The sequence below is a fragment of the Panthera tigris genome, chromosome A1 (assembly GCF_018350195.1).
Source record: "Panthera tigris isolate Pti1 chromosome A1, P.tigris_Pti1_mat1.1, whole genome shotgun sequence".
NCBI lineage: Eukaryota > Metazoa > Chordata > Mammalia > Carnivora > Felidae > Panthera > Panthera tigris.
In genome coordinates this window covers 105,925,727-105,951,638 of record NC_056660.1, presented here as the reverse complement: position 1 = coordinate 105,951,638, position 25,912 = coordinate 105,925,727, and the positions used below count along the sequence as shown (strand labels likewise).

Sequence of the window (25,912 nt, the reverse complement as noted above, 5' to 3'; positions counted from 1 at the left end):
GTTTCCATCACAAGAAAAACAAATGTGTAACTATCTGTGATGTTGGATATTAACCAGACTTATTTTGTTGATCATTTTGCAATATACACAAACACTAAATCATTATGTTGTACACCTAAAGCTTACATAGCATTAAATGTCAATTATACCTTACCAAAAAATTAGAGTCAGACTATACTATCAATGTAGTTATGGTAAATCCATGATTCCCGCTGAGCTACCTCCATCCTCACCAAAATACAAACTTAACAAGAAATAATAATACATCAACAACAGTAATAAAATAGAGAAATCAATGTCCCTGACACTTATAATTAAAAATGATCGGTTGATCACATTCTTTATCTCAGTTCCTTCTCAGTCTTAAAGGAAAGATTTCATCGATCAATTCTCAAGAACAAAGAGAATGTGAGTGAAAGGTCATTTTGGAAACCGCAAAGTAAATAGGTAACAGCCATGGGACTAAGCAGAGTGGGGAAGGCTGACATCAAAGTCCATAGGTGGGGCACAACAAATGCCCTAAGGTGTTATGGAAGCATTCTTCAAAAAGAATGAAGAAGGTAGAAGCCTGGGTGGAAAACCAGCAGCCATACCCACAGATAACGTCGGCACAGGTGATATACATCTGGGCACCTGCCCTTGCTACACATTAGGCAAATACTGGAGATTTCCCCTCTGGAAAAGTCCATCCAGACAGACACCAGTCTGGATTGAGGAATCTACTGAAAATAGTAGTGTTAAATAAAAGGTGAGATCATTAAACTCAGAGCAAAACTAATCTATAGTGATAGAAATCAGAATATTGTAGGCATTTGGTGGGACAATGACTGACTCTTAAGGACATTCAGGGGGAAGGTCTTCATGAAAAAAAATAAAATTGCTTAAAAATACTTGAAGTGTAAATCATAATGAGAAATTTCAGCTTCAATGGAGAGTTTGAGATTAATTAGTATTGCAATACTAATTCATTTAGATCCTAACTCATTAGGCATTTAGAAAGCTCAATGCCTTTTTAAAAAGGCTATTATTAGAAATAAGATGTTGCTGCATCCCAATGTTTATAGCAGCACTATCAACAATAGCCAAAGTATGGAAAGAGTCCGAATGTCCATCGATGGATGAATGGAAAGAAGGTATGGTATGTATATATATATACCATATATATATATACATATATATATATATATGTATATATATATACCATATATAATACCATATATATATAGTATATATATATATTACATATATATATTTGGTATATATATATATTACATATATATATATATGGTATATATATGGTATACCATATATATATTGTATATATATGGTATACCATATATATATTGTATATATATGGTGTATATATATGTATGTATATATATATACAATGGAGTATGACTCAGCAATCAAAAAGAATGAAATCTTGCCATTTGCAACTACGTGGATGGAACTGGAGGGTTTTATGCTAAGTGAAATTAGTCAATCAGAGAAAGACAAATATCATATGACTTCACTCATATGACGACTTTAAGATACAAAACAGATGAATATAAGGGAAGGGATGCAAAAATAGTATAAAAACAGGGAGGGGGACAAAACATAAGAGACTCTTAAATATGGAAAACAAACAGAGGGTTGCTAGAGGGGTTGTGGGAGGGGGGATGGGCTAAATGGGTAAGGGGCACCAAGGAATCTACTCCTGAAATCACTGTTGCACTATATGCTAACTAACCTGGATGTATATTAAAAAAAAAAAAAAGAGTAGAATCTAGTAATTCATCACTTACATACAATATCCAGTGTTCATCAATTTTACCTAATTTTAATGAATTGAGATTTAAATTTAAAAATCGATTCTTGGTTTGAGTCATTAGAAAAATTTTAACTGTGTTTGAAACAACTTGGTCATTCGAATCTATTTGCTTTAACTGTAAATTTTGTGACCTCTATATACACACCAGATTCAGGCTTAGTTAAAAAAAAAGGGTTATAAAATATCTCAATTTTTAAAATATCTGTTATATGTTGCAATGATATTATCTTGGATATAATGGATTAAATAAAACCTATTTTTAAAATTAAAAAAAAAAGGATATGTGTCATCATTGTACATGGCAGGGGTGAGGGGTGTGGAAATTAGGGAGTAAATCTTTTCTCCTGGGTTGTGAAGACTTCCTAGGGGAAAATGGGCAGGACAACTTATTCATATGTTAATTTTTAAAATTAATACATTTCAATTTTTATATTAGATATTTTCTGTTCATCCGTTGAATTTGCTTTATGACCTGACAGTAATTTTTGATTAAGTCTAAAGAGTCTACTCCAGACCTGGCATGCAGAAAACACTCAATAAATATTGTTGACCAATTAAAAAAAAAAAAGAAAATGTTGCAAAAGTCAAATTGTAATTATATTTTAAACACATTCTGTGCCTCAGCTATGAATAAAATTTACATATTATAATTTCTTTATAATAAAAAACGGATGATCAACATATTTTAAAATGATCACAATTATATTGGTACCAAAGAGGGAGAAGAAATGTATGTATATATGTGAGTAGGAAGTCAGGTAGATGACAATTAAAAATCAAGGGGTGCCTGGGTGGCTCAGTTGGTTAATTGTCTGACTCTTGATATTAGCCTGTGGGACTGAGCCCTGCATAGGGCTCTGTGCTGACCCTGGAGCCTGCTTGGCATTCTTTCACTCTCCCTCTCTCCCTGCCCCTCTCCATTCCCCACCCCACCCCTTTCAAAATAAACTTTAAAAAAAGGAAGGAAAAAACCTGAAAAGTCAATAGTCATAGACATATTTTATCGAGAAATACGTGACTATATAACAACCCAAAATATCTTAAAATAATTAAGAATGTTTACCTGCAGAGATCAGGTATTGATAGCAGGGGGTTACTATTTATCTTGAGAGATTGATTTTTTAAAACTACACAAGTCCTTATTTGATAAAATAAAAATTAAAGAAACTAAGTAAGAGGCAAACAAGAGTGTGGCTACATCAAAAATAAGACTCCAACTTGCTGATTTCCTTAGTCCCACATCAATAGGGTTTAAGGTAAACATTCTCCAGACAGAAAAAAACTCACTCAGACAAGAACAGCTCCTTCTTAGACAGAGGATTCTTTTCTACCACTAAATATAACCTTGAGCAGTTCTGTACTGGCTCCCAGCTCCCATGGGCATGTTGGATATTGCCTACCTGGCATGGAACTAGTTCTTAGATTTTCCACTGCCATTTTTCTAGACAAAACAGTAGTGCTGCAAATCTTAAGAGTTATTCTGCTTGAACAGAGAACAATCCTTTATATGGTAGAACTCTTGGAAGCTTTTCAGGTCAGAGATGAGTTTCAGCAAGTATCATTATTTCTAAAATGTGTTGGCACACTCCAGAAAACAATAAGTAGGTGGTTTACAAACCAAATTTCATAGACTTTAACCTGTGTGGGCCACAGCTATAGAAGTTTACTAAATAAGGACATTCATTCAAAATAATTCAATTGGTAGAAAAATCAAGTTATTAAAACTAGGATAAGGCTTTTGTCTGAAAAGATCAAATGCCCTTATCTAACTCTCAAGGTATCTTTATTCTATCTACTTCAAGCAGAGCCTGATGTAATGACTACATTAACCTGGCATCCACTGGCATGATGAACTGGGAGGTTGGTAGGGGTCAGGAAATGGAAAAAGGGGGTCAACAGAAAGGGAAATGTGAGAAAGAAAACATAATAAGGATTGGCAAAGGGAGCTTTAAAAAAGTGACCCTGGAATGTATGGAAATTGGAAGGTGGGTCTAAGGGTTGCTAATTATATTTGGTTTTATATGTGTACATTTTATAATTGCTCAGAAACTAGCCAGTACATCATCTAAAACACAACCAAAATTTCTCAACTTCCACCTACAATTAAAAAAAAAAAATCCCCTTCTCTGTCCATAAATTCCTTCAAAACTTCTTTTTTTATTAATTTTGTCTAATGTTTATTTAATTTTGAGAGAGAGAGAGAGAGAGAGAGAATGCAAGCAGGGGAGGGGCAGAGAGAGAGGGAGACACAGAATCCGAAGCAGGCTCCAGACTCTGAGCTGTCAGCACAGACACTGATGTGGGGCTTGAACCGACAAACAGTGAAATCATGACCTGAGCAGAAGTCAGGTTCTTAACTGACTGAGCCACCCAGGCACCCCCCTTCAAACCTTGTTAGAACAAATTCCTATTTCTTCTAATTCTCCCTGAGGCAGGAAGTTACTACCTAAATATCTCTAGATATCTGAGCTGCATCGGGAATGGAATGAGGAAAGCATGCATAAATGTAAGTACAATTAGATGAATGAAGGAATGCATAACACTTACATATATACGTGTGCAAGAGAAAGACACAGACTGGCAGAGAGAACAAGTAATGAGAGAGACAAAGTGATGGAGAGAGAGAGAATACATAAGGGACAAACAGAGACCCATGGAAAGCAGGAAAGACACAGTAAAAATGAAAGAGAGAGAGACCTACACAGAAGAAAGCAAGAGTGACACACAGAGCAAGGGACAGAGGACAGGGGCAGGAAAGGGTGGGTAGAGAGAGAAAGACAGAGAGAAAGGATAGAGTATAAATAAAAGAGAGAAAGGGACAAAGTGAAATAGAGATACAGAGAAACAAAAACACAGTCGGGGCACAAAGACAACAGTGCTTGCACACAAAGGGATGCCATCTCTCTCTCTCTCTCTCTCTCTCTCTCTCTCTCTCTCTCACACACACACACACACACACACACACACACACACACACTCACACACACATAGGCAGAAAGGTAGAAAAAAAAAGATAAACTAGATACAGAGAAACATATTCAAAGAGAGAGAGAAAGATGCACTCACAGAGACACAAAAATAGAGACACATGGTTGCCCAGAGAGACACAGGTACTGAGACATGCAGAAAGGGATACAAGCAAATAGAGAAACAAACAAGGAAAAACAAGTAAGGTAGAGACAGACAGAGAAAGAGGGCAAATACAGAAATCCAGAGGATGATGTTGGACAAAAAACAAAAGACATGTTTGCAGCCAAATCAGCAGAAGCAGAAAGATCGAGAATATGTTTGAGTCCCTGTGTCCAGGTTATTGTATTACCTCATTTTAATCACCATGATAACCCTATAAAATAAGATGTATTATCCCCATTTTGCACACAGGGATAATGAAGTTCAGGTCCAAGGTCATAGACATGAAATAAACAAGAGACAGAATTTGAACTCATGAAAATGAAAGCCCTGTGTGGGCAGGGCTGTTGCCTTTTCTCTCCTCCGCTGTGCTCCAATGACTAGGCCAGTGCCTGGTACATAAGAGATGTTTAAAACATATCTGTGGAAGGAAGAAAGAAAGAGAGGGAAAGCAAGTCAAAAAAGAAAGGAAGACAGGGAGGGAAGAAAGGAAAAAACAGAAGAGAAAAAAACAGCTCAAGCCCCCCAACCCCATACCCCCCAAAGCCCATGTTCTATTTTTCCCAACCTTTCCCCAGGATTTTAGTAATAGGAAGCAATCAAAACATGGGTTTCTAATTCAGTAGTTAGTGCCTAAATATTTATAGACTTGCACACATGTAGAGTAAGCCATTTTAGAACACACACAAAGTATTCATTTTATCTCCAGCCATTTAAAATCCCGTTTGAATTTTTTTTGAGAGAGAGAGAGAGTGAGAAAGAGAGAGTGTGCGAGTTGGAGAGGGGCAGAGAGAGAATCCCAAGCAGTCTCTGCCCTGTCAGTGCAAAGTCGGATGCGGGGCTCGATCCCACAACCCTGGGATCATGACCTGAGCCGACCTCAAGAGTCAGACACTCAACCCACTTGAAATTTAAAAGTGAATCTGTTGGATGAATCAGACCTTTTAGGACAGCGATCCCAAGGTCTTGGATTTCAGGAGAGCACTTTTTTCATTTGCCTTTCAGTACCATGTATCCATTCCAACTTGGACGTACAATGCCCAACAGATGTGGCCATACAGGACTCACATCAACTGGAACCAAGGCTCTTGTTTCTTCAAAGTGTTCTTGGGGAGCTGTTTTTCCAGCAGTGTCTATTGGTTGAGCTGCTACAGGGCAGTCAGTGGTTGAACTACAGCAACCTCCTACTGAGTCATTTATTTATTTATTCAACTGCTGAAGTGGGCAGGCCTCTAACAATACCCTCCTAGAAACAAAGTCTTCTTCTTCCAGAACATGTGCTTAATCCTCCTCAGAAAATCTAAAACACACCCAAGCAAAATAGCCTCTTTATGTGCCTATGAAAAATGAAACTCTGGAGGTTCTGCTTAAACACAGGTAATTTGGCATCAGCTATGATTTCTTGGGAAACAAAGGGCATCTGTTGATAGATGGAGACGCAGAAAAGAAATAGAAATTGACAGTGAAAACAAAGGGGCAAATCCTTTCCGCCTTCAGTCCCGGATAACTAGCTGCTTAGTGCATAAAAAAAGTATGGTCTAATTCCTAAAGGATCATCTAAAATCTCTAACAACACATGTTAGGGATTATGATTCTTCCATCTTGATTCTCTTTAACGTCAGACCTCTTTTTCCCAAAGCCCACTGATAATTATGCATGCATAATTGCATGTATCACATCAACGCACTCCATATAATAGGAATGAACTACATTCCAACAGTTTGCTTCCTTCACAGCCACTCCAATATTATACCTTGAAAAAATAAAGGCAGTGAGCCACATGGGTATTACAGAATGGGTACGAGAGTAACACTAAATGCAAACAGGCTGTCAGAGAATCCTGGGGCAAAAAATCCAGGCAAAAAAAAAAAAAAAAACAGAAAACCGGCAGCCTCTCTTTTACTGAAGGGGGAGAGGAATAGTGGGGGACAGAGTGGAGGCCTCTATTGAGAAGGGACCAGAGAGTACTTGAAAGGAGAGACCTGTACTGCTAACTGGGTGCGGGCTCCAGCACCCCATAAGTCTTTGCCTCCCCAGCGTGGGTTTGGGCAGGCCATAGTTTCTGAGATGCCAGGCCACAGTTCCACAAACCATTTGAAGGCATAAATAGTAGCTTGAAAAGACCTCTGTGATTTCAAGTGTTAAAGCAGAAATTTCTGCAGCCACATCGTGGGCTTATTTCACACTTTTAGATATAATATTAAGAGGGACTGCCATTTACAATCTGCTTCTGAACAGGTGTTTTCTAACCTGACAGCACTGGGGGGGGGGGAGGGGACTCAGAGCAGGGGGAGAGTCCTGCTTTAGACCGGGGACATTTCAAAGTTGCCTTGTTTGAGAAAGACTGGTTCCAAGAGTCTCTGCAAGACTTGCCTTGAAACTGAATTTTATTTCATCTAAGTACAAAAAGGGCTGTGTAAACATAGAGGGCAGGGTAGTCTTCTCTGGAAACCCAGAAAAAGGGTCACCTGAGCCACAACTACTGTGATTTATTAATGAAATGTTCTGAAAAGTGCAGGGGCCCATTACCAAGATAATTTCTGCTCTGAGCTGGATGCAGCAACGGTCTGACTTGCTCCAGGTAATGATGCAAACCTTTGATTTATCCAAACTCCCTCTGAGTTCTGTCCTCAGGAACTTGACTTTCTGATTTTTATAAAAAAATCTTTAACCTTTTATTTTATTTATTTATTTTGAGAGACAGAGCTGAGCAGGGGACAGGCAGAGAGAGACAAAGACACAGAATCCAAAGCAGGCTCTAGGCTCGGAGATGTTAGCACAGAGCCAGACGCGGGGCTCAAACTCACGAACTGTGAGATCGTGACCTGAGCCAAAGTCAGATGCTTAACCAACTGAGCCACCCAGGCACCCCTTGACTTTCTGATTTTAACTGAGCTTACCATGCAGGGCTGGGACTAGTGAAAGATCGTGCTGGTCATGAGTACGTGAGTATCCCAGCAATGAGGCTTCTTACATTGGTTACTTTATTTAACAAATAATAATAATTCAACAGGGGAACCTGGGTGACTTAGTGGGTTAAGTGTCGGACATCAGCTAAGGTCATGATCTCACAGTTCAGGAGTCTGAGCCCCGGATCAGGCTCTGTGCTGACAGCTCAGAGCCTGGAGCCTGCTTCAGATCCTGTGCCCCTCTCTTTCTCTGTCCCTCACCCATGCACACTTTGTCTTTCTCTCTCAAAAATAAATAAACATTAAAAACAATTTAAAAATAACTCAACAAATTTTTACTGAGCACCTACTATACGTCAGGTACCATTGTGAGTATGGAGGATATAATTATAGATGAAAAAGATAAAGTCCCTGCTTTCCTGGAACCTATATAATAGTAGAAAGGAGGGATTAAGAGAGGATAAAGAACAAGTACATATAAAATCTATAACAGAGTCATAAGTACCATGAAGAAAAATAAAGCAGTAAACGAAGACTATGGGATAAACATTGTAATAGAGTCTGACTCCATTCCTGGTGTATGACTACTGATAGCCTTCAAGCCCCAACACTCCCTTCTTCCCCTACCTCACATCTGGGCAAGCAGGAGAGAAAGCCCAGCTTTCCTTCCCTTGGCAGCAACAGGAAGTTCAAAGCACACAAGCAGCCCCACCTGCACAAGACCACTCACCCTACTGCCTCCTCCTCATCACAATAAAAGCTGAGCCCATCCCTTTCTTCTGCTTTCTGAAGCCATTTTTAAAACATGTTTATTTATGGTGAGACAGACAGAGAGGGTGAGTGGGGGAGGGGCAGAGAGAAAGGATCCAAAGTAGGCTCTGCACTGTCAGCACAGAGCCCCACGTGGGGCTCGAGATCATGACCTGAGCGGAAATCAACAGTTGGATGCCTAACTGACTGAGCCACCCAGGTACCCCTGAAGCCATTTTTGGATACGCTTGGGACCCTGCCCTGCTCTCCCCAGAAAGCCCCATTATGTAAGTAATAAACCGTTCACATTCTCTTGGTGCATGTGTGGTATCGTAATGTGGCCACCACACTACACATCAGTAGGACCTGTGGTCAGAGAAGCTCTCTCTGGTGAGAGGGACTGGGATGCGCTAGGCAGTGAGTCATGCAAATATTGAAGGAACATTCAAGGGGAGGGAACTGAGAGCCCCCTTTCACTGAAGGAAAAGCAAGAAGGGCAGCAAATGTGGTGGAGTGAACATGGAGAGAGAGCGGTGTGGCAGGGAATCGGGGGATGAGGGGACATCCCGGTAGCAGAAGCAGACCACATAGAGCTGTGTGGTCTGTGATAAGGGAACTGAGATTTTCTTCCAAGTGAACCATGAGAGGGATTTGCATAGTGGAGTAACACAACCTGACGTATATTTTAACGGAACCATTCCAACTGCTATGCAAGAACAGAATTTAAGGGGACAAGAGTGAAGTGAAGAAGAAGCCAGTGGTAAAATATCAGAAGGAACCAGAGCTGGCTCAGATGAGAGCAGCAGGGAGGTGTTAAACTGAGGTTTCGTTCTGGATGTATTTGAACGTCAAATCTGTAGGGTTTGCTCAAGGATTAGATGGGGTGTGAGGGAAAGAGAACTCCAAGGGAGATCCCAGGGTGTGTGTGGCTGAAGACTTGGAAGAATGGAGTTGTCATTAACTCGGAGAGTCAGGTTGGGGCAAGGAGAGCATGTCAGAGGAAGTGCTGAAAAGTTGGGCTTTGGCCACTTTCGAGATCAGGTGTCAGGAAGATTAAGGAAGATCCAGCAATGGAGACCATGTAAAGCTCTCAACTGGCATTCTTGAGCTTGGTCGATATGAGTCTAATCTAAACACATACACTGATAAAGGGCAATCTGAACCTATCACACTGGAGACTAGCTCTTCAATTTAGGCATATTCCCTAAGGTAACAAAAACTATCTCCGGAAGCCTCTTCCAGGGAGTCCCTGGCCATTGAGATCAATCTGTTTCCATTTGAATTCCTGCACTTAACTCATTAACCCTTACATCAACTCTGGACATAACTGCTATTACACTCATTTTATAGATGAAAAAACTGGGGTGTTGGCTATTCAGAAAAGCAAGATAATTTGCTCAAGATCACAGAGCTTTTGAGACATGGAAGTTAGGCTTGAATTTCAAACTCCTTGATGCCAAGGGGCAAACAAATTAAATTACTTGCCTGATGTCACATGGTGAATTAATGGAAAGGTTGGAATTAGCCCCTGACATGTTTACTCTAAATTTATTGTTATTTTTTTCCCATTGGGAATAAAATGATCATTTGGAAAATTCTAGTCATTTATCACTTGCTGAAGATTCTTGTACTTGCTCATTGCAGAGTAAAGATTGGCCATTTCTCACTTTGATTTTGTATATTCATAGCAAGGAAGTCAGGAACATACTATTAAAGGAAGAAGCAACGTGAAAAATTTCAAATAAATGATAAAATAATCTTAGATATAATTTTAATATTTTAAATCGATTTGGACTGTAGGAAAACCTCACTCACATACCATATATACAGGAAAAATAGTATATAATCCAAGAGGAAACAGGCATCATATTTTCAGGATTTCTAATTTTATATTTTTGTTTTCAGTGTTTTTAGTTGTGAAAACACAATATTATAAAATTACTAATATGTTAATATTTTAAAGTTGTACTTTAAAATTATGCTGTATTGAAACTGGCTTTTATAATTAAAGTGTGATTTTTATTGGTCATAGACCAATTATTTTCAACACTCACAAAAATTACTCTCATTTTACAATGACATATGCAGAAAACATGACTACATTCTGTTTAAAAATAAAATCCTTCCATTTGTATTGGGCTTCCCAGTTTAGATTTTTTTCACATGTATCTCATAACTGGATTATGTGAGGGACAAGTGAGGACAAGTAAGTACTGTCACCTATTTTAGATAAAGATGGCAAGTATGGCTCAAAGAGAAGTGACCAGCACAAAGTCATCCGACAAGAATTTGAAACTGAGGGGCACCGGGCTGGCTCAGCCTGTTAAGCGTCTGACTTTAGCTCAGGTCATGATCTCATAGTTCATGAGTTTCAGCCCCACTTTGGCCTCTGTGCAGACAGCTCAGAGCCCGGAGCCTGCTTCAGATTCTGTGTCTCCCTCTCTCTCTGCTCCTCCCCCATTCACACTCTGTCCCTCTCTCTTTCTCTCAAAAATAAATAAACATTAAAAAAAAAAATTTTAAAGTGGGTACCTGCGTGGCTCTACAGTAGGTTAAGAGTCCGACTTCAGCTCAGGTCATGATCTCATGGTTCATGGGTTCAAGCCCCATATCAGGCTCTGTGCTGACAGCTCAGAGCCTGGAGCCTGCTTCAGATCCTGTGTCTCCCTCTCTCTTTCTCTCTCTGCCCCTCCCCTGCTCATGCCCATGTGCGTGCTCTCTCTCTCTCTCAAAAATAAACAAACATTAAAAAAAATTTTTTTTAAAGAGTCTGAAATTGAACCTGTGTCTTTTGATTCCACAGTTAATGCACTATCTGATGACTTTGTGCATAAAGTAAATTTCTTGGGAAATTTAATAAATAAGGGATATGTGTACTCTTAACAGAAATCATAGCATGAATGGTAAAAGCAGATAGACAGAAAAAAATGTGTATTTTATATGTATCACTACTAATGAAATATGAACCATTAAATTTTAAATTAGCAATTAAAAGCTTTTAATAATTTACACAGTCTAAAACATTCTCAAAATATTCATTAATTCCCTGCTAATTCTACTAGCATTTAGGGTGCTTGTAGTTATTTCTTATCCTAGTCCTTCTGAGGACTATATTTGTATATTTGTAGTTTCTAAGCAGAAAAGAAGGTTCTGGGAACTTGCCAACTTTTCTAAATGCTTTCATAGCTAGTATGAGAATATTAAACACACCTTTGATTTACTTAAGGAAAAGTGAGTTTTAAAAGAGAGATGATTTACTCAACCATATAATAATATGTTTCAAATATCTGGGGGAAACAAATAACAAAAAATGTATAAATATCTTAAAATGCCTAGGTCTTGGAGATAAAATCAATTGTTTTGAGTGTTCCAGAGAAGAAAATGGTGATGAAACTAACTCAGGACATCTTAATAACAATTAAAGTTCACATTAATTTAAAAATATCATTCTTTAGAGGTTATTAAGTGTGATGAGAAAAGTTTCCTGACCTTCATGCTTTGATAAACTACATCTTTTACAAGAGGTGGAATAAGGAAAACATGATGATAAAACATTTGAGGTTATGTAGAAACTAAGAACATGAAAACACGATGAAAGAACAAATGTTCTTAATATACCCATTAAGGTGCATTTATTCACCTACATCAACTCAGCATCATTTAGTATCTTCTAGTGGAATCGTATCCTTTGACACTGCTATATCTTCTTCATTCCCACCTCCTACCTAAACACGACAAGGAAAAAGCTTGTCTTGTCTGGTCTTAAAGCTTGGAAGAAATGATGGGCGTTCTTCAGGGAAAAGAGGGTGGGTAGTTTTTCAAATTGAAGTCTTAAAAAAATCTCACAGTGCCAATACTTGATCACTGTTACTCAACATTTTCGTTTTGTTACACTCAGAAAAGCCCAGCAATCGCTTAAAGGTTCCCCACAGGATTGTCCAAACACTGCTAGTGAAAAAACTCAGTAAAATTTATATGGCTTTTGATGAGCAATAATTAATAAATATTTATCAGTTATCCAGGTCCTGCAAAATGTCTCTCTTTTCATAATGGGAATCGAGTGTAACCCATTTTGTCAAAGTTTTAATGCGCTTTAACCCAAGTATCTAGAATCCTAAAGATGCTTTCTAGCTGCCAGTGAATTTCTTGGCTTTTAAGAAAACAGAAGGAAGAGGGGCGCCTGGGTGGCTCAGTCGGTTGAGCGGCTGACTTCGGCTCAGGTCATGATCTCATGGTCTGTGAGTTCAAGCCCTGCGTCGGGTTCTATGCTGACAGCTCAGAGCCTGGAGCCTGCTTCGGATTCTGTGTCTCCCTCTCTCTCTGCCCCTCCCCCGCTCATGCTTTGTCTCTCTCTCTCTCTGTCAAAAATAAATAAACACTAAAAAAAAAAAAAAAGAAAAGAAAACAGAAGAAAAGGGATGTAACTTATGATGTATACACTAGAATACATATACCAAAATACATATACTAGAAAGTATAGGTAGGCTATGCCTTCAGAATGTGAAAACATAGGGGTTTTACATGAGACAAACTACATTGCCCAAATGATAAACCATAATAATAACTTGAAAAAAAAAGCATTTCATATGTGCACCATAACATAGGTCTTTGTTTTGCTAATTATATCCTGCCCCCTGTATGCTTTGGGCTCCAGATTCCCACATCCAACTGTATATTCCACTTCTTTACCTTGATGCCTCATGAACAGACCAAAATTAACAGATACAAAAGGAATTTCATTTTAATTTCTCAAATCTTGATTTTCCTCATCTCTGCAAATGGCTCCCAATTTACCTATTTCCACCAGAAACCTGAAACTCATCATTGATTTTTTTACTTCACTCCCTACCCCTGAATTAACAAATCTTATTATCATTCCCTCAAATAGGTCCCAAATCAGTATAGTTTTTTCAGTTAGCCTTCGTGTTTTTCCAAATGCTCTGATGGGAATGACATGCAAATTTCTCCTTCACGTAGACTGAGCCCTTCAAGATCTGGTCTGTCAGTGGCCTGGCCAAAACTTCCTTCTCTTTAAATACTCAGACTGTGTCCTTTATTTTATTTTGCTTTGTTGTGACTGCAACCCCCCAGCTTTTCCACGGCTGGATCCCACTTGCCATCCCAATTCCTCAGCTCATAGGTCACCATTTCAGGGAAGCCTTCCCAGACCCCTCAACCTAATTAGCAAAGTCTCACCCTCACTACCCATCATCCTCCACCACCTCACCCTCTTTTTCATCATCACACTTGTCATTGTTTGTAATGAATTTCCTTCATGTGTTGGCTGGTTTATTTTCTCTCTCCCCAAGCTAGAGTGTGAGATCCATGAGAAAAGGAGTCCTGTTTGTCTTGGGTGCCCCCGTATATGGAAACCTGCAATATTACCTGAATGAATGAGTGAGTGACAGATATGAGCCTATCCCTAGAGAAGGCTGCCTGCTGTCTTAGGCAGAATTTATTTAAATAAGATGAAATGCTGCAGGAATTCCCCCAAACGATCAGTGATATGTAGCACTCCCCTGCGTTCCTCACCAAGCAATATTAAATGCAGCATTACTGGTACAAAACCAAAGAAGTAGGTCCAGTCAGAAGTTGTATGATGGCGCTTCGGTAATGCAGAAAACGTGAAGGATGGATGTGAGGAAGAGCTGCTTTCCTACTCTCCAAGGAAAAGAATAATTACTCCATCCCTCTGAGTAAGAAGGGCCAGAACCTTGGCTGTTTTAAAAGGGCAGTGCTGCTGCCAGAAGTTTGAGGCATATCCAATATGTACGCCACAGGAACTTTTGTAATTGGACTTTTGAAATGGAGAAAAAAGACAGGGTTTAGGGGGTGGATAAATGCTTCCACCCAGGGAAAGCCAAGTCCAGGGTGTTTTTATGCAACTAAATAAAACCACATACAGCTTTGGGCAAAGCTGTATTTATTTTCCTCTCCCCTCCTCCATTTGCCTTCAGGTAATTGCTTTAAGATTATTTCACACATATTAACTTTTCCCCCAAAGAACTTTAGTTAAGAATTAAAATATATAGGAATTCTGCTTTTAAACACTCGACTCAGGTGGTGAATTCTACCTGCAGGTAAATCTCCTTTGGAATATATCACTTACCCTTGGATGGACAACAAATCCGGATGTATTTGTAGAATAGGTGATTTTGCTTTCTTTTCTTTAAGGATTTATTTTAACCAAGTGTCTAGGAGGCTTCAAACCACGGTTTATGAGACATCCACTTTTAACTCCCTGAGGATATGGACCCTATCATCTGTTCACTGTCTGGCTGTACCAGAACTCAATGCTATGCTCACAGAAGACATGGTCCCTTCTCTGCAGAAGCAATTCACTGAAAAGAATAAATACTGGACAGGGGTAAAAAAAAAAGACCTCCTTGAAGGTGTAAGATGTCATAACAGAATGACTTTCTTCTTTTCCTGATCTTTAATGCCAAGAACTGTTTGTTTCCTTCTGTGTGAAATCAGCAAAAGTGATTAGGTAATACAATGCATCTCTGCTTAAGAAAATTATTAAGTTTCTGTCTCTCTCTCTCAAAAATAAAATAAACATTAAAAAAGTCATTAAGTTTTCCTTTGGGCAAAGCTATTTTTATTTCTTTCTCTTCTCTACTTCCTTCAGGTGAATGCTTAGAGAATATTTCACAAACACTATCTTTTCTTCGAAGGACTTGAGTTAAGAATTAAAATATTTAACTAACTAAAAGAAATTGAGTGCTCTACTTTCAATTCTCAGTTCTCTCAAATTCTCTGCAGCTATAGCATTTTCTCAAAATTAGTGCATTAGCAATTCAAAGAGGTGAAAATGATATTTCATTTTATAAAAAAAATCAAAGGAAAACACTCTGAAAAAAGACTTTTAGTGAACATGACAAACTATTAATACCTTTATTATAGGAAATGATAGCTCAAACAGGTAAGAGAAAATATTATGTGCTAAAGACATAAATGAGTAAAAGGCTCAGAAGAGACATTTTGAGGTGAAATAAGATAGAAAATTATTCCACCTTGCCAGTAATCTTAACAGAAAATTTAAAAACATGTTTGTTTCTAGTCTATAAAATTATAAATAAAATTATAGTTTTCCCATTAAAAAAACAAGACATTCTTTGTGCGAACAAAATATTATTAAGAAGCCCAACCAAATTGAGTTTCATCCATCATATCTGAAAGGGTGGATCTTGAAGATTGGTCTATTTTCCCTGTTCACCTCCTTCAGGGACTTTTGAGGAACCTTGAAGGAGGCGCTGGTTCCCCATGAAGCATAATTAGAAAACCATATTTTTAATATCACACAGTACTGATAAGAGACCGTACAATATGCATCCTCCCACAATGGTCGATGAGACTCTAAATCACATTAACCATTTTGAACAGCAATTTGGAAATATGCCATAAAAATCTCCAAAATATCCACGTCCTTTGTCAGCCTTCACTTCTGAGCCCCTATACTGGCGATCTTGCATAAAGATACTAATGGCAGCATCATTTAATACAGTAAAATGTTAGAAAAAATGCATGTGTTCAACCATTCAGTGCATACTTAATGAGAAAAAAGTCTTGCAAAAAGCTAATGTTGTTACTGAAGGATAAGGAGGAAAAGGAATGGATAGGGGCACAGTTTAGAAAGTTCATGAAGAAGTACCTAATCTATCCTTTACTGAAGGTGGCTTCTATTTTACTGGAGGGCATTAATTCCCTAAATTATCTTAGTCCAGATACCACATTACCAAAGAACACAATGAAAACTAGAAGAGAAAATATGTCAGGCTGTGGCATTATACTTAATTGTTCTACCAGGTCTTTTCAGAAGACCACAACACTGACATTGGCAAAGCCTCCCGAAGAAAACAAAGGTCAAAAAAGTCTAGAACATGTCTCTGAGACTCTCTGTCTTATCGATAGATCGAGGGAATCTGTAGCTAACTGAAGCACTCCTGACCAAGGAAAGAACAAGGATGGCTTCTGGCCACAATGGGGGTGGGGGGGTGTGGGTCGGGAACTAGACGGGAGGTCTCTACATGGTAAACTATGAGCTTAAAGTGAAAGAGAGCATTTTATAAATAAGGTTATCCAGTTTCACATTCTTTTTGTGTTTTTCTGCCCTGTGTAATCCCATATCTTCAACAAAGTCTTATTTAAATGCTTCCAGCCTAGTCTCAGCTGTGCTGTGGGTAAAGAAGGATTACATGTCCATATTTTAGCCAGCCAGAGAAGACATCTGGCCCACCATCCATGCCTTAAGCTGGCATGATGATGGCAAAGGTGATGAGAAATGAACAAAGAAGTTTAGCAAGGGTCAAGGGCAGGTCATCAATTCTGCTGCCCGTCCTACACAGGGGGCATTGTCTATCACCATTATTCATGGGGCTGGTGGAGATTTGATTACAGAAGCCTACTTCTTTATAGCCTCAAGAATGTTTAGAAAACCAGACAGTTAAAAAATAAGCACCGTGAAATATAAATGAGATCAGGAAAAGGAAAATAACCTCTGAGGCAAAAAAGCAAACAAACTAATAAAGACAAACTTCAGGCTCTTGCAACTCTCTCTGCTTGTCTATTTTCAGAGAGGGGCAATTTGTCAATTGTCTGTGGAAATGATTGGTTTAGGTGGGCAGACAAACATACAACAAAGCAAAATTTCTTTTTAAGTTGAAATCAAAACCAAACAGAAAGATATCCTAAGATAATCACATATTCAAAAGAAAAGAAATAGAAAACAAGTCTAATCCATGTCATTAGTTTTGTTTTGTTTTTTCAAAGAACAGCATTTTAAAAGATTCTCTAATTCAACCTTGTAATAACTGCTTTCTGTGTGCATCATCTAATGTCATAATCAGATGTGTGCTGTGTTTACAGAAATTTTAATCAGTCTAAACACCAAGTGGACTGGATTGTGGGTCTGTCCTATCCTGCCACCATAGAGAGCACATTAGTACAATCCTGCCTAGCTGTCCTTTTATTTTTTCTGACTTGTTTTACATTCATTTCATCTTGGGGTATTGCAAACATCTGTCAGTCAGTCAAACTATGCTCTGGAAGAAGTAGAATATACACGAACAAAAATTAATTTTCTCCCCATGCTTTTTCTTTCTGAAATTACTTTTCCTTTCTGGTAATGATTATTCATACCTTAGGTTGTTTGCAAAGATAGTGACAGAGTTCTCCAATATACTGAAACACAGTCACATTGTACTTTCTACAGTCATTCCAAAACTGACTTGCTGAGAATTTCTTCTTTAATACACAAGTAGCTCCTATGAGAAAAGGCAAACAAAACAAAACAAAGCACAACACAACAACAACAAAAAAACAGGCACTAGGGGAAATATTTGAGGGCAGAATGAACAGAAAACTAAAATGATGTTGGCCTGTCTGGTGCACTTGTATTCAATTTCAAGACTTTTATAATCTATCAGTGGCCATTTATATCAAGCTCATTTGAAAACATTAATCTTACAGTCCAATAAACTTTTTAAAAATTCATGTTACAATTCTGTATTTTGACTACAAATATATTCTTTTTGGGATGAAAGAAGCAATCAAAATGCTTAGGATGTTGCAAGCGTTAGAGGATGACTACCCATAAGGGTTAGTCTTCTCCACAGGGATCAACAATATTCATTTACTTTTGACCTTGAATATGTACATCTTATTTACTTTTAAAACCTTAAAGGAGCCTTAGTATTTCTCAAGGTTGAGAGTTAGTAAGGTAGAGTTGGTAACATAGCACCAAAAACAAGTTCACTGATGGCTGCAGAATTTAACTGTAACGACCTGATTTTCACAACAATGTAAATCATATGACTTTTTTCCAAGGAAAATGCTAATGTCTTGACCCTCATCTTGATTTATTTTGGACACTGATCATAGTCTAAATATGCTCCTCCATAAAATTACTTTATTGTAGTTCAGACATATACACTGTGACATATAAACACACACATAACTATAGTTAAGTACTATTTCAGGGCCAGACACATAATCTGAGCATGTTTATGAATGAAACCTACTGAGTCACAAATTCTACCAACTGAGTTACTAGATGCCCAGGTACCTTGTCTTCAAAGACAGGCTCAACAATTCCTTCTATACACTTACCTTTCAATGTGCATTTGCCACTCTTCCCTTCAAGGGGTAGGGTCTGTTTCCCCACCTCTCAAATCTTGAATCTGGACTGGCTTTGATCATCAAAATACAGGTGAAATTATCTAAGTGATTTCTGAGGGTAAGCCTTTAAAGCAACGCAGCTTCCACATTCACCCTCGTGGAAGGCTCCTAGTACCATCTAAGGAGGCCAGGGTAGATCATCCAAGGAAGAGTGACCGCATGGAGAAGGAAGCCCACTCAACAGTCAGCTCCAACCACAAGGCCAAATTTCCAAGGCACTGGTCTTTCCAGTTTCAGGAATAGAATGCTATGCCATGAAATTATGTCCTTTTAATAAACGTTCTGTTGTAATTATATAATAAGCACACAATCACTCTGAATTCTACTGATAGAGTTTCAAACTTTAACACAAGTTACAATTAATAGGCATTCTGAAGACTTACCAGACATAAAATAAAAACTTACCTAACTCAATACATCCACCAATTCCCAGAAGAGCTCCTGAACTATGATACAGGGGAAGGGTTATATAAATGATGTCATTAGCAGTACAACCAAAAGCCCACAAGCCAGCAGAGCCCTTTAAAGTCTGCATCTGAGTGATCACGGCTGCTTTTGGTAGTCCTGGAAGAAAAGAAAAGAAATATATGTAACAGAAAGTTTATGCTGGTATCAACTACAGTGGCAACTGAGACAAAATACATCAAAATATTACATGTGCTTTATAGGGACCATGCAAATGTGAACTGCCCCTGTACTTAGTTCCTAGAATCTTGGATCTACCCAGAAGAATCAAAACTACAATTATATAGAGTTTGGGATGCCATAAACTTCAAAGAGCCACATCTGCTACAAGAATGACAAAAATGTCCCAAATCCGAAAATGTACACCCAAAATGAGGCAAATCACAACATAAATCTAAATTATACTTAAAGTAGAAATTTTCTAGTGAGCAATTCTAATTCCAAGATTCTGTCTCAAGAACCAGTAGTTTTATCATGTTTCATATGTCCTGAATTGAGATCATTATAGAATATCAGATTCAGTAATACATAATGTTGAAACAGTTCTAAACATTCATGAGCCAAACATCGATCACTTTCTTTTTCCCTTCCAGTCTTCTTCTATGTACAATGGGTTTCTTAAAAACATTTGTAGTTGTGATTAATATATAAAACGTTTTGCTTACTTTTTTTTATTTTCCATATCGTTATGGTCTTTTGGATTACAATGCCAGCATAATAAATTCATCCAGTTAGTACATAATGTAATATGAAATTGGCTTATTTGAGATTGAATATCAGCAATTTCATGTTTCAACATACAATTCCTTACCATGGGACACAACTTGTTTTCACAATGATAAGTACCCTCTCTTAAATTCATCTGTTAGATTAAATGCTACTTTAGTCCTATTTTGTCTGTCACTTCAAAGAGTTCTAATATTTTTGGAATGTCTTCACTCAGAGGGTCCCAGCCCAAATCTACCTCACCAATAAAGTTACTTCACTTCACAAAACGCAACGGTGACAAGGAGTATCATTTGTTGTTCCAGAGATGCAAGTGGAAACCAACGTCAGAAAAGCCCCAGGAATAAGCAAATAACAGGATTAAAAGTGAAGAGCAGCAGATAGTAGAGCCAGAAGTATAGCTTTTTTCTCTACCCCACATACTGATACAGTCCTACTCACTATCTGGCAAAGGCAGGTCACTAATGTCAGTGGCCCTACAAACTTATTGTTGCACCTAGGTGGACTTGATTTCCCACTTCTAGAAATGGAGTCCTAAATTTCACAATGTGTTTCCCAAACGGAAGTACTTCGTTATTATTTTCAGCTTGCCTTGAAGTCTTATAGTAAAATACACCCCTACAGTGATGTCAGCTGCGAGGCTGTGTGAGTCAGTCCTTGTTTCTCTTCCCTCTGATATACAACTAAGGGGACATGTATAATTACCTCCCTCCAAAAGTGCCGCGGCATAGCTCACGAAGACACCCCAGAGATCCATCCATCCACTGGTGGATACGATCATGGCTGAACTGGACCCCAGAGGCAATGACAGAGAGAGGGAAGTGGCACTGGAGCCGTGGAGCAGAGAATGAGGTAGCTGGCCCAAGAGCAGGCCAGCATGACCCTTGTGGCGGAGGAGATCCAAGGTGAAGGTGAATGAGTGGTGAATTGGCCTGGCCACATGTGCTGCCGCTGGAAGGACCAGTTGCTCTCTCTCAGGAGTGACCACAGTGACTGAGGGGAGGGAAAGGAAAGTCAAAGAGGCAGACAAAGAGAAGTGAAGCAAAGTGACTCCTACTGGCTGCCCCAGGACTCAAGAGGACCACCCATAGATCTCTAGGTCACCCTTCCTCCCAACGCTTGATGATTCCCCCTACAAGGGCAGAGGCACACCCAAAGCCCCAAGAGCTAAGTAGACCCCCAGGCCCCCACCACTCTGCCTTTTTTAAGTGCTGCCAGCTCCAGAAAGAGAAACCAAGAACTGGTGCTATAGCGCCACCTTCTGGAAAACAAAAGGAAGGCTCCTAACTACCTTTGTTTTCAACTGTTAGTATCAAAGAAAACAAAACCTTGTCTGGGAGACCTGGCTGGCTCAGTAGATGGAGCGTGAGACCCTTGATCTCTGGTATGTGGCTTGGAGCCCCACATTGGTGTAAAGCATTACTTAAAATATTTACTACCAAAAAACCCACCTTGCCTACATAAGAAAAGTGTTTGCCACTTTAAATACGGTGCCGGAGGTACTTTTCATCAAACATCGTGAAAAATCAGGGTAATACAGTATAACAAAAAGAAAATGACAATATTTCATAAACAGAACCTCAAAATATGGAATAATGGAATCTAACTGGTATGGAATTTAAAATATCTATCATGAAGAAATTCAATGACCTACAAGAAAACTCAGAAAGACAATATGATGATCTCAGGGATAAAATTAATGAATAGGAGTACTTTACCAGTTCTGGAGCTGAAGAATTCAATATATGAGATGAAAGATGCATTAGAATTCACTGGAAATAGACCAGATCATATGGAAGAGAAAATTAACTAGATGGAAGATAAAAGTATAGAGATGATTCAGGTGTAAGAGTAGATAAAAACTAAGATTTTTAAAAAGTGAAGAAAACCTATGAGAACTATCTCATTCCATTAGAAAAGCCAACACAAGAATAATGGGTACCCAGAAGGAGATGAGAGGGAGAAGAGGGCAGAATGAATATTTAAAGAAATAATAGCTGAGAACTTACCATACCTGGGGAAGGAACTGGGTATATACAAATCCATGAAGCTAATAGAATACCTTAGTATTTCAATGCAAAAGATCTTTTCCAAGAACAATATATTAAACTGTCAAAAGCCAATGATAATGAAAGAATGATAAAGGTAGCCAGGGGGAAAAAAAGACAACAGTCTACAAAGGTACCCCCATTAGGCTATCATCAGATTTCTCAGCAAAAATTCTACAGGCCAGGAGAGAATGGAATGAAATATTCAAATATTGGAAGATATTGGAAGATAAAAACTGCCAGCCAACAATAATCCATCTGGCAAAGTTCTTTCAGAAATTAAGCAGAAATAAAGGCTTTCCCAAACAAACAAAACTGAGGGAGTTCACCACCACACGAAATATTGAAAGGAGCTCTCTGAGCTGAAACAAAAAGACAAAAATACACAAAACTGATTAGGTCGCTAAGTAGTCAGAACTAGAATACTATAACTCTTTGTTAAAATAGTATAATAAACTCCTAATTATAACATAAAGGATAAAGGAAAATAGCATTAAAATTAGCTCCTGGGGCGCCTGGGTGGCTCGGTCAGTTAAGCATCCGACTTCAGCTCAGGTCATAATCTCGCAGTTGGTGGGTTTGAGTCCTGCATCCGGCTCTGTGCTGATGGCTCAGAGCCTAGAGCCTGATTCCGATCCTGTGTCTCCCTCTCTCGCTGCTCGTACTGTGCTCACTCTTTCTCTCTCTCAAAAATAAACATTAAAAAAATAATAACTAGCTGCTACAACTTGGTAATAAAATCACAGCATAAAAAGAGATAACTTATGACATCAAAAATATAAAAGGGTAAGAATAAAAAGACAGAAACTTTATAGGTGAATGAAGATAAATCGCTATCAGCAGAATAAGAACTATTTTATCTAAGATATTTTATGTAAATGCTTGGTAACCACAAAGCAAAAATCTAGAGCAGAGACATTAAGCATAAAAAGGGGGGAGACTGAGCAAACCAGCATGGAAAACCACCAACTTCCAAAGGAAGACATAAAGGGAAGGGAAATGAAACAATGGAAACACAAAATACCCAGAAGGCAAAAGATAAAATGACTGTAGTAAATCTTTGCATATCAATAATCACCCTGAATGTAAACAGATTGTACTGTAAGTCAAAAGGCACAGCGTGGCTGCATAGGTTAAAACAAACAAGACTCAACTATATGCTGCCTATAGGAGACTATTTCAGCTCTAAAGACACACATAGGTTCATAATCGAAGGATGAAAGATGATATTCCAAGCAAATGGAAATGAAAGGATGGCAGGCATAGCCATATTTATATAACAAAACAGACTTCAAGCCAAATGAGTAATAAGAGAGAAAAGGTCATTATACAGTAAGGGGTCAATACAGCAAGAAGATACGATGATTGTCATTATATGTTCTCCACACCTGAGTATCAAAATGTATTAAGCAACTAATAACAGATCTTAAGGGAGAAATAGACAATATAATAATTGTAGGGGACTTCACATTTGATCTTAACCAAAAGACCAAGAAGCAATTGTAGGGGACTTCAATACCCCACTATCAACAATAGGTAGATCATTCAGTAAGAAAATCAACAGGGAAACACTGGAATTGAACCACATTTTAGAACAAATGGGCCTAATAGATATAAACAGAACATTCCATCCAGCAGCAGCAAAATACACATTCTTCTCAAATGCAATGCAAAAGTCTCCAGGGTAGATCACAAAACAGATCTTAGCAAATTTAAGAAGAATGAAATCATACCAATTATCTTCTCTGACCAGAATGGTATGAAACTGGAAATCTGCAACAAGGGAAAGTGAAATCTACAAATGGTGGAGGCTAAACAACACACTTCTAAACATCCATTGAGTCAAAGAAGAAATCAAAAGGGAAATAAAAAATGTATCTCAAAACCAAAGAAAAGAAAACACAACATAACAAATATTGTGGGATGCAGCAATAGCAGTTCTTAGAAGAAAGTTTATAGCTATAAATACCTACATTAAGAAATTAGAAAGGTCTCATGTAACCTAACTTTATACCTCAAGGAGCTAGTAAAAGGAAAAAATAAGCCCAAAGTTAGCAGAAGGAAGGAAATAATGAGGATCAGAGAAATACAAACCAAAATAAACAATAAAAAAAAATCGACAAAACTAAAGGCTGGTTCTTTAAAAAGTTCAACAAAATTGGTAGACTAGAGAAGAGAGAAGAATCAAATAAATAAAATTAGAAACAAAAGAGAAGACATTACAACTGCCACTATAGAAATAAAAAGGATCATGAGACACTAATATGAACAATTATATGCCAACAAATTACATAACATAGAAGCAATGGATACATTGCTAGAAGCACACAACGTACCAAGACTCAATCAGGAAGAAATAGGAAATCGTAACAGATCAATAATGAGTAAAAAGACTGAGTATAAAAAAACCAAAAACTCCCCAAAGTGAAATCTCCAGGACCAGCTCCTTCACTGGAGACTTCTACCAAACATTTGAAGAAAATACTGACAAGGAAGCAACACTTCCAAATGCACTGTACAAGATCAGCATTACTTTGATACCAAAACCAGATAAAAATACAAGAAAAAAAAAATAGTAACCAATATCCCTGATTAAAACAGATGCAACAATTCTCAATATTAGCAAACTGAATTCTAGAACACATTAAAAGCATGATACACCATGACCAAGTGGGATTTATCCCTGGGATCCAAGGATGGTTCAACATACGCAAATCAATCAATCAGATGAAACCTAAAAATCAATCAGATGAAACCTAAAAATCACACGATCATTTCAAGAGACCTAGAAGAAAAGTGTTTGATAATAAACATCCTCTTTTAATAAAAACCTTTAACAGACTGTGTATTGAAGGAATACACCTCAACATAATAAAGGCCATATATGACAGGCTGACAGTTCAACAGAGAGAAATTGAAAACACTCCTAATAAGATCAAGGACAAGGCAAAGGATGCCCACTATTACAATTCCTATTTAATACATTACTGGAAGTCTTAGCAAGAGCAATTAGGCAAGATAAAGAAATAAACGTTCTCCAAATAGGAAAGAAAGAAGTAAAATTGTCATTATTTGCTGATGATATTATCCTATATAGAGAGAAAATCCCAAAGAATTAGGCAAAAGACTATTGGAATTGATCAACAGTTTCAGTGAAGGGTCAGGACACAAAATCAACATACAGAAATCAATTGTGTTCCTTTACACTAATGATGACTCATCTGAAAAAGAAAGAACACCATCCCATTCACAATAGCATCAAAAACAATAAAATGCATAGGAATAAATATACTCAAGGAAATAAAAGATCTGTACAATGAAAACTATAAAACTTTGCTAAAAGAAATTAAAGAAGACACAAATAGAAAGACATCCTATGTTCATGGATCAGAAGAATTAATATTATAAGAATTGCCAAACTACTTAAAGCCATCTACAGATTCAAAGCAATCACCATCAAAGTACCAAAGGCATTCTTCACAGAAATATAGGAAACAATCTGAAAATTTGTGTGGAACCACAGAAGACCCCATTTGTGTGGAACCACAGAAGATCCCAAACAGCCAATGTAATACTGAGAAAAAAAGAACAAAGACAGAGGTATCATGCTTCTGAATTTCAAACTATACTACAAAGCCACAGTAATAAACACAGTAGGCACTGGCACAAAAAGAGGCATATCTACTAATGGAACAGAATGGAGAGCCCAGAATTAAACCCTGGCATATATGGTCAACTAATATTTGACCAGGAAGCCAAGAATACCTAGTGGGTAAAAGGTAGTCTCCTCAACAAATGATGCTGGGAATACTAGAAAAACATACGTAGAACAATGAGGGGCACCGAGGTGGCTCAGTCAGTTAAGTGTCAGCCTCTTGATTTCAGTTCAGTTC

The 25,912-nt window shown here is 38.0% G+C and overlaps 1 protein-coding gene across 2 annotated transcripts in view; it reads right to left on the bottom strand.

Moving 5' to 3' along the window:
* Window positions 1–25,912, bottom strand: part of SLC27A6 (solute carrier family 27 member 6) — a 74,522-nt gene that overhangs the window by 20,909 nt on the left and 27,701 nt on the right. For both annotated transcript variants that reach the window (XM_007087797.3, XM_042983351.1), the window contains 2 exons: window positions 19,186–19,344; window positions 17,743–17,867 (listed from right to left, as the gene is read on the bottom strand). In XM_007087797.3, the coding sequence (XP_007087859.2) occupies window positions 17,743–17,867; window positions 19,186–19,344 (284 nt within the window). The remainder of the gene's footprint in view (window positions 1–17,742; window positions 17,868–19,185; window positions 19,345–25,912) is intronic.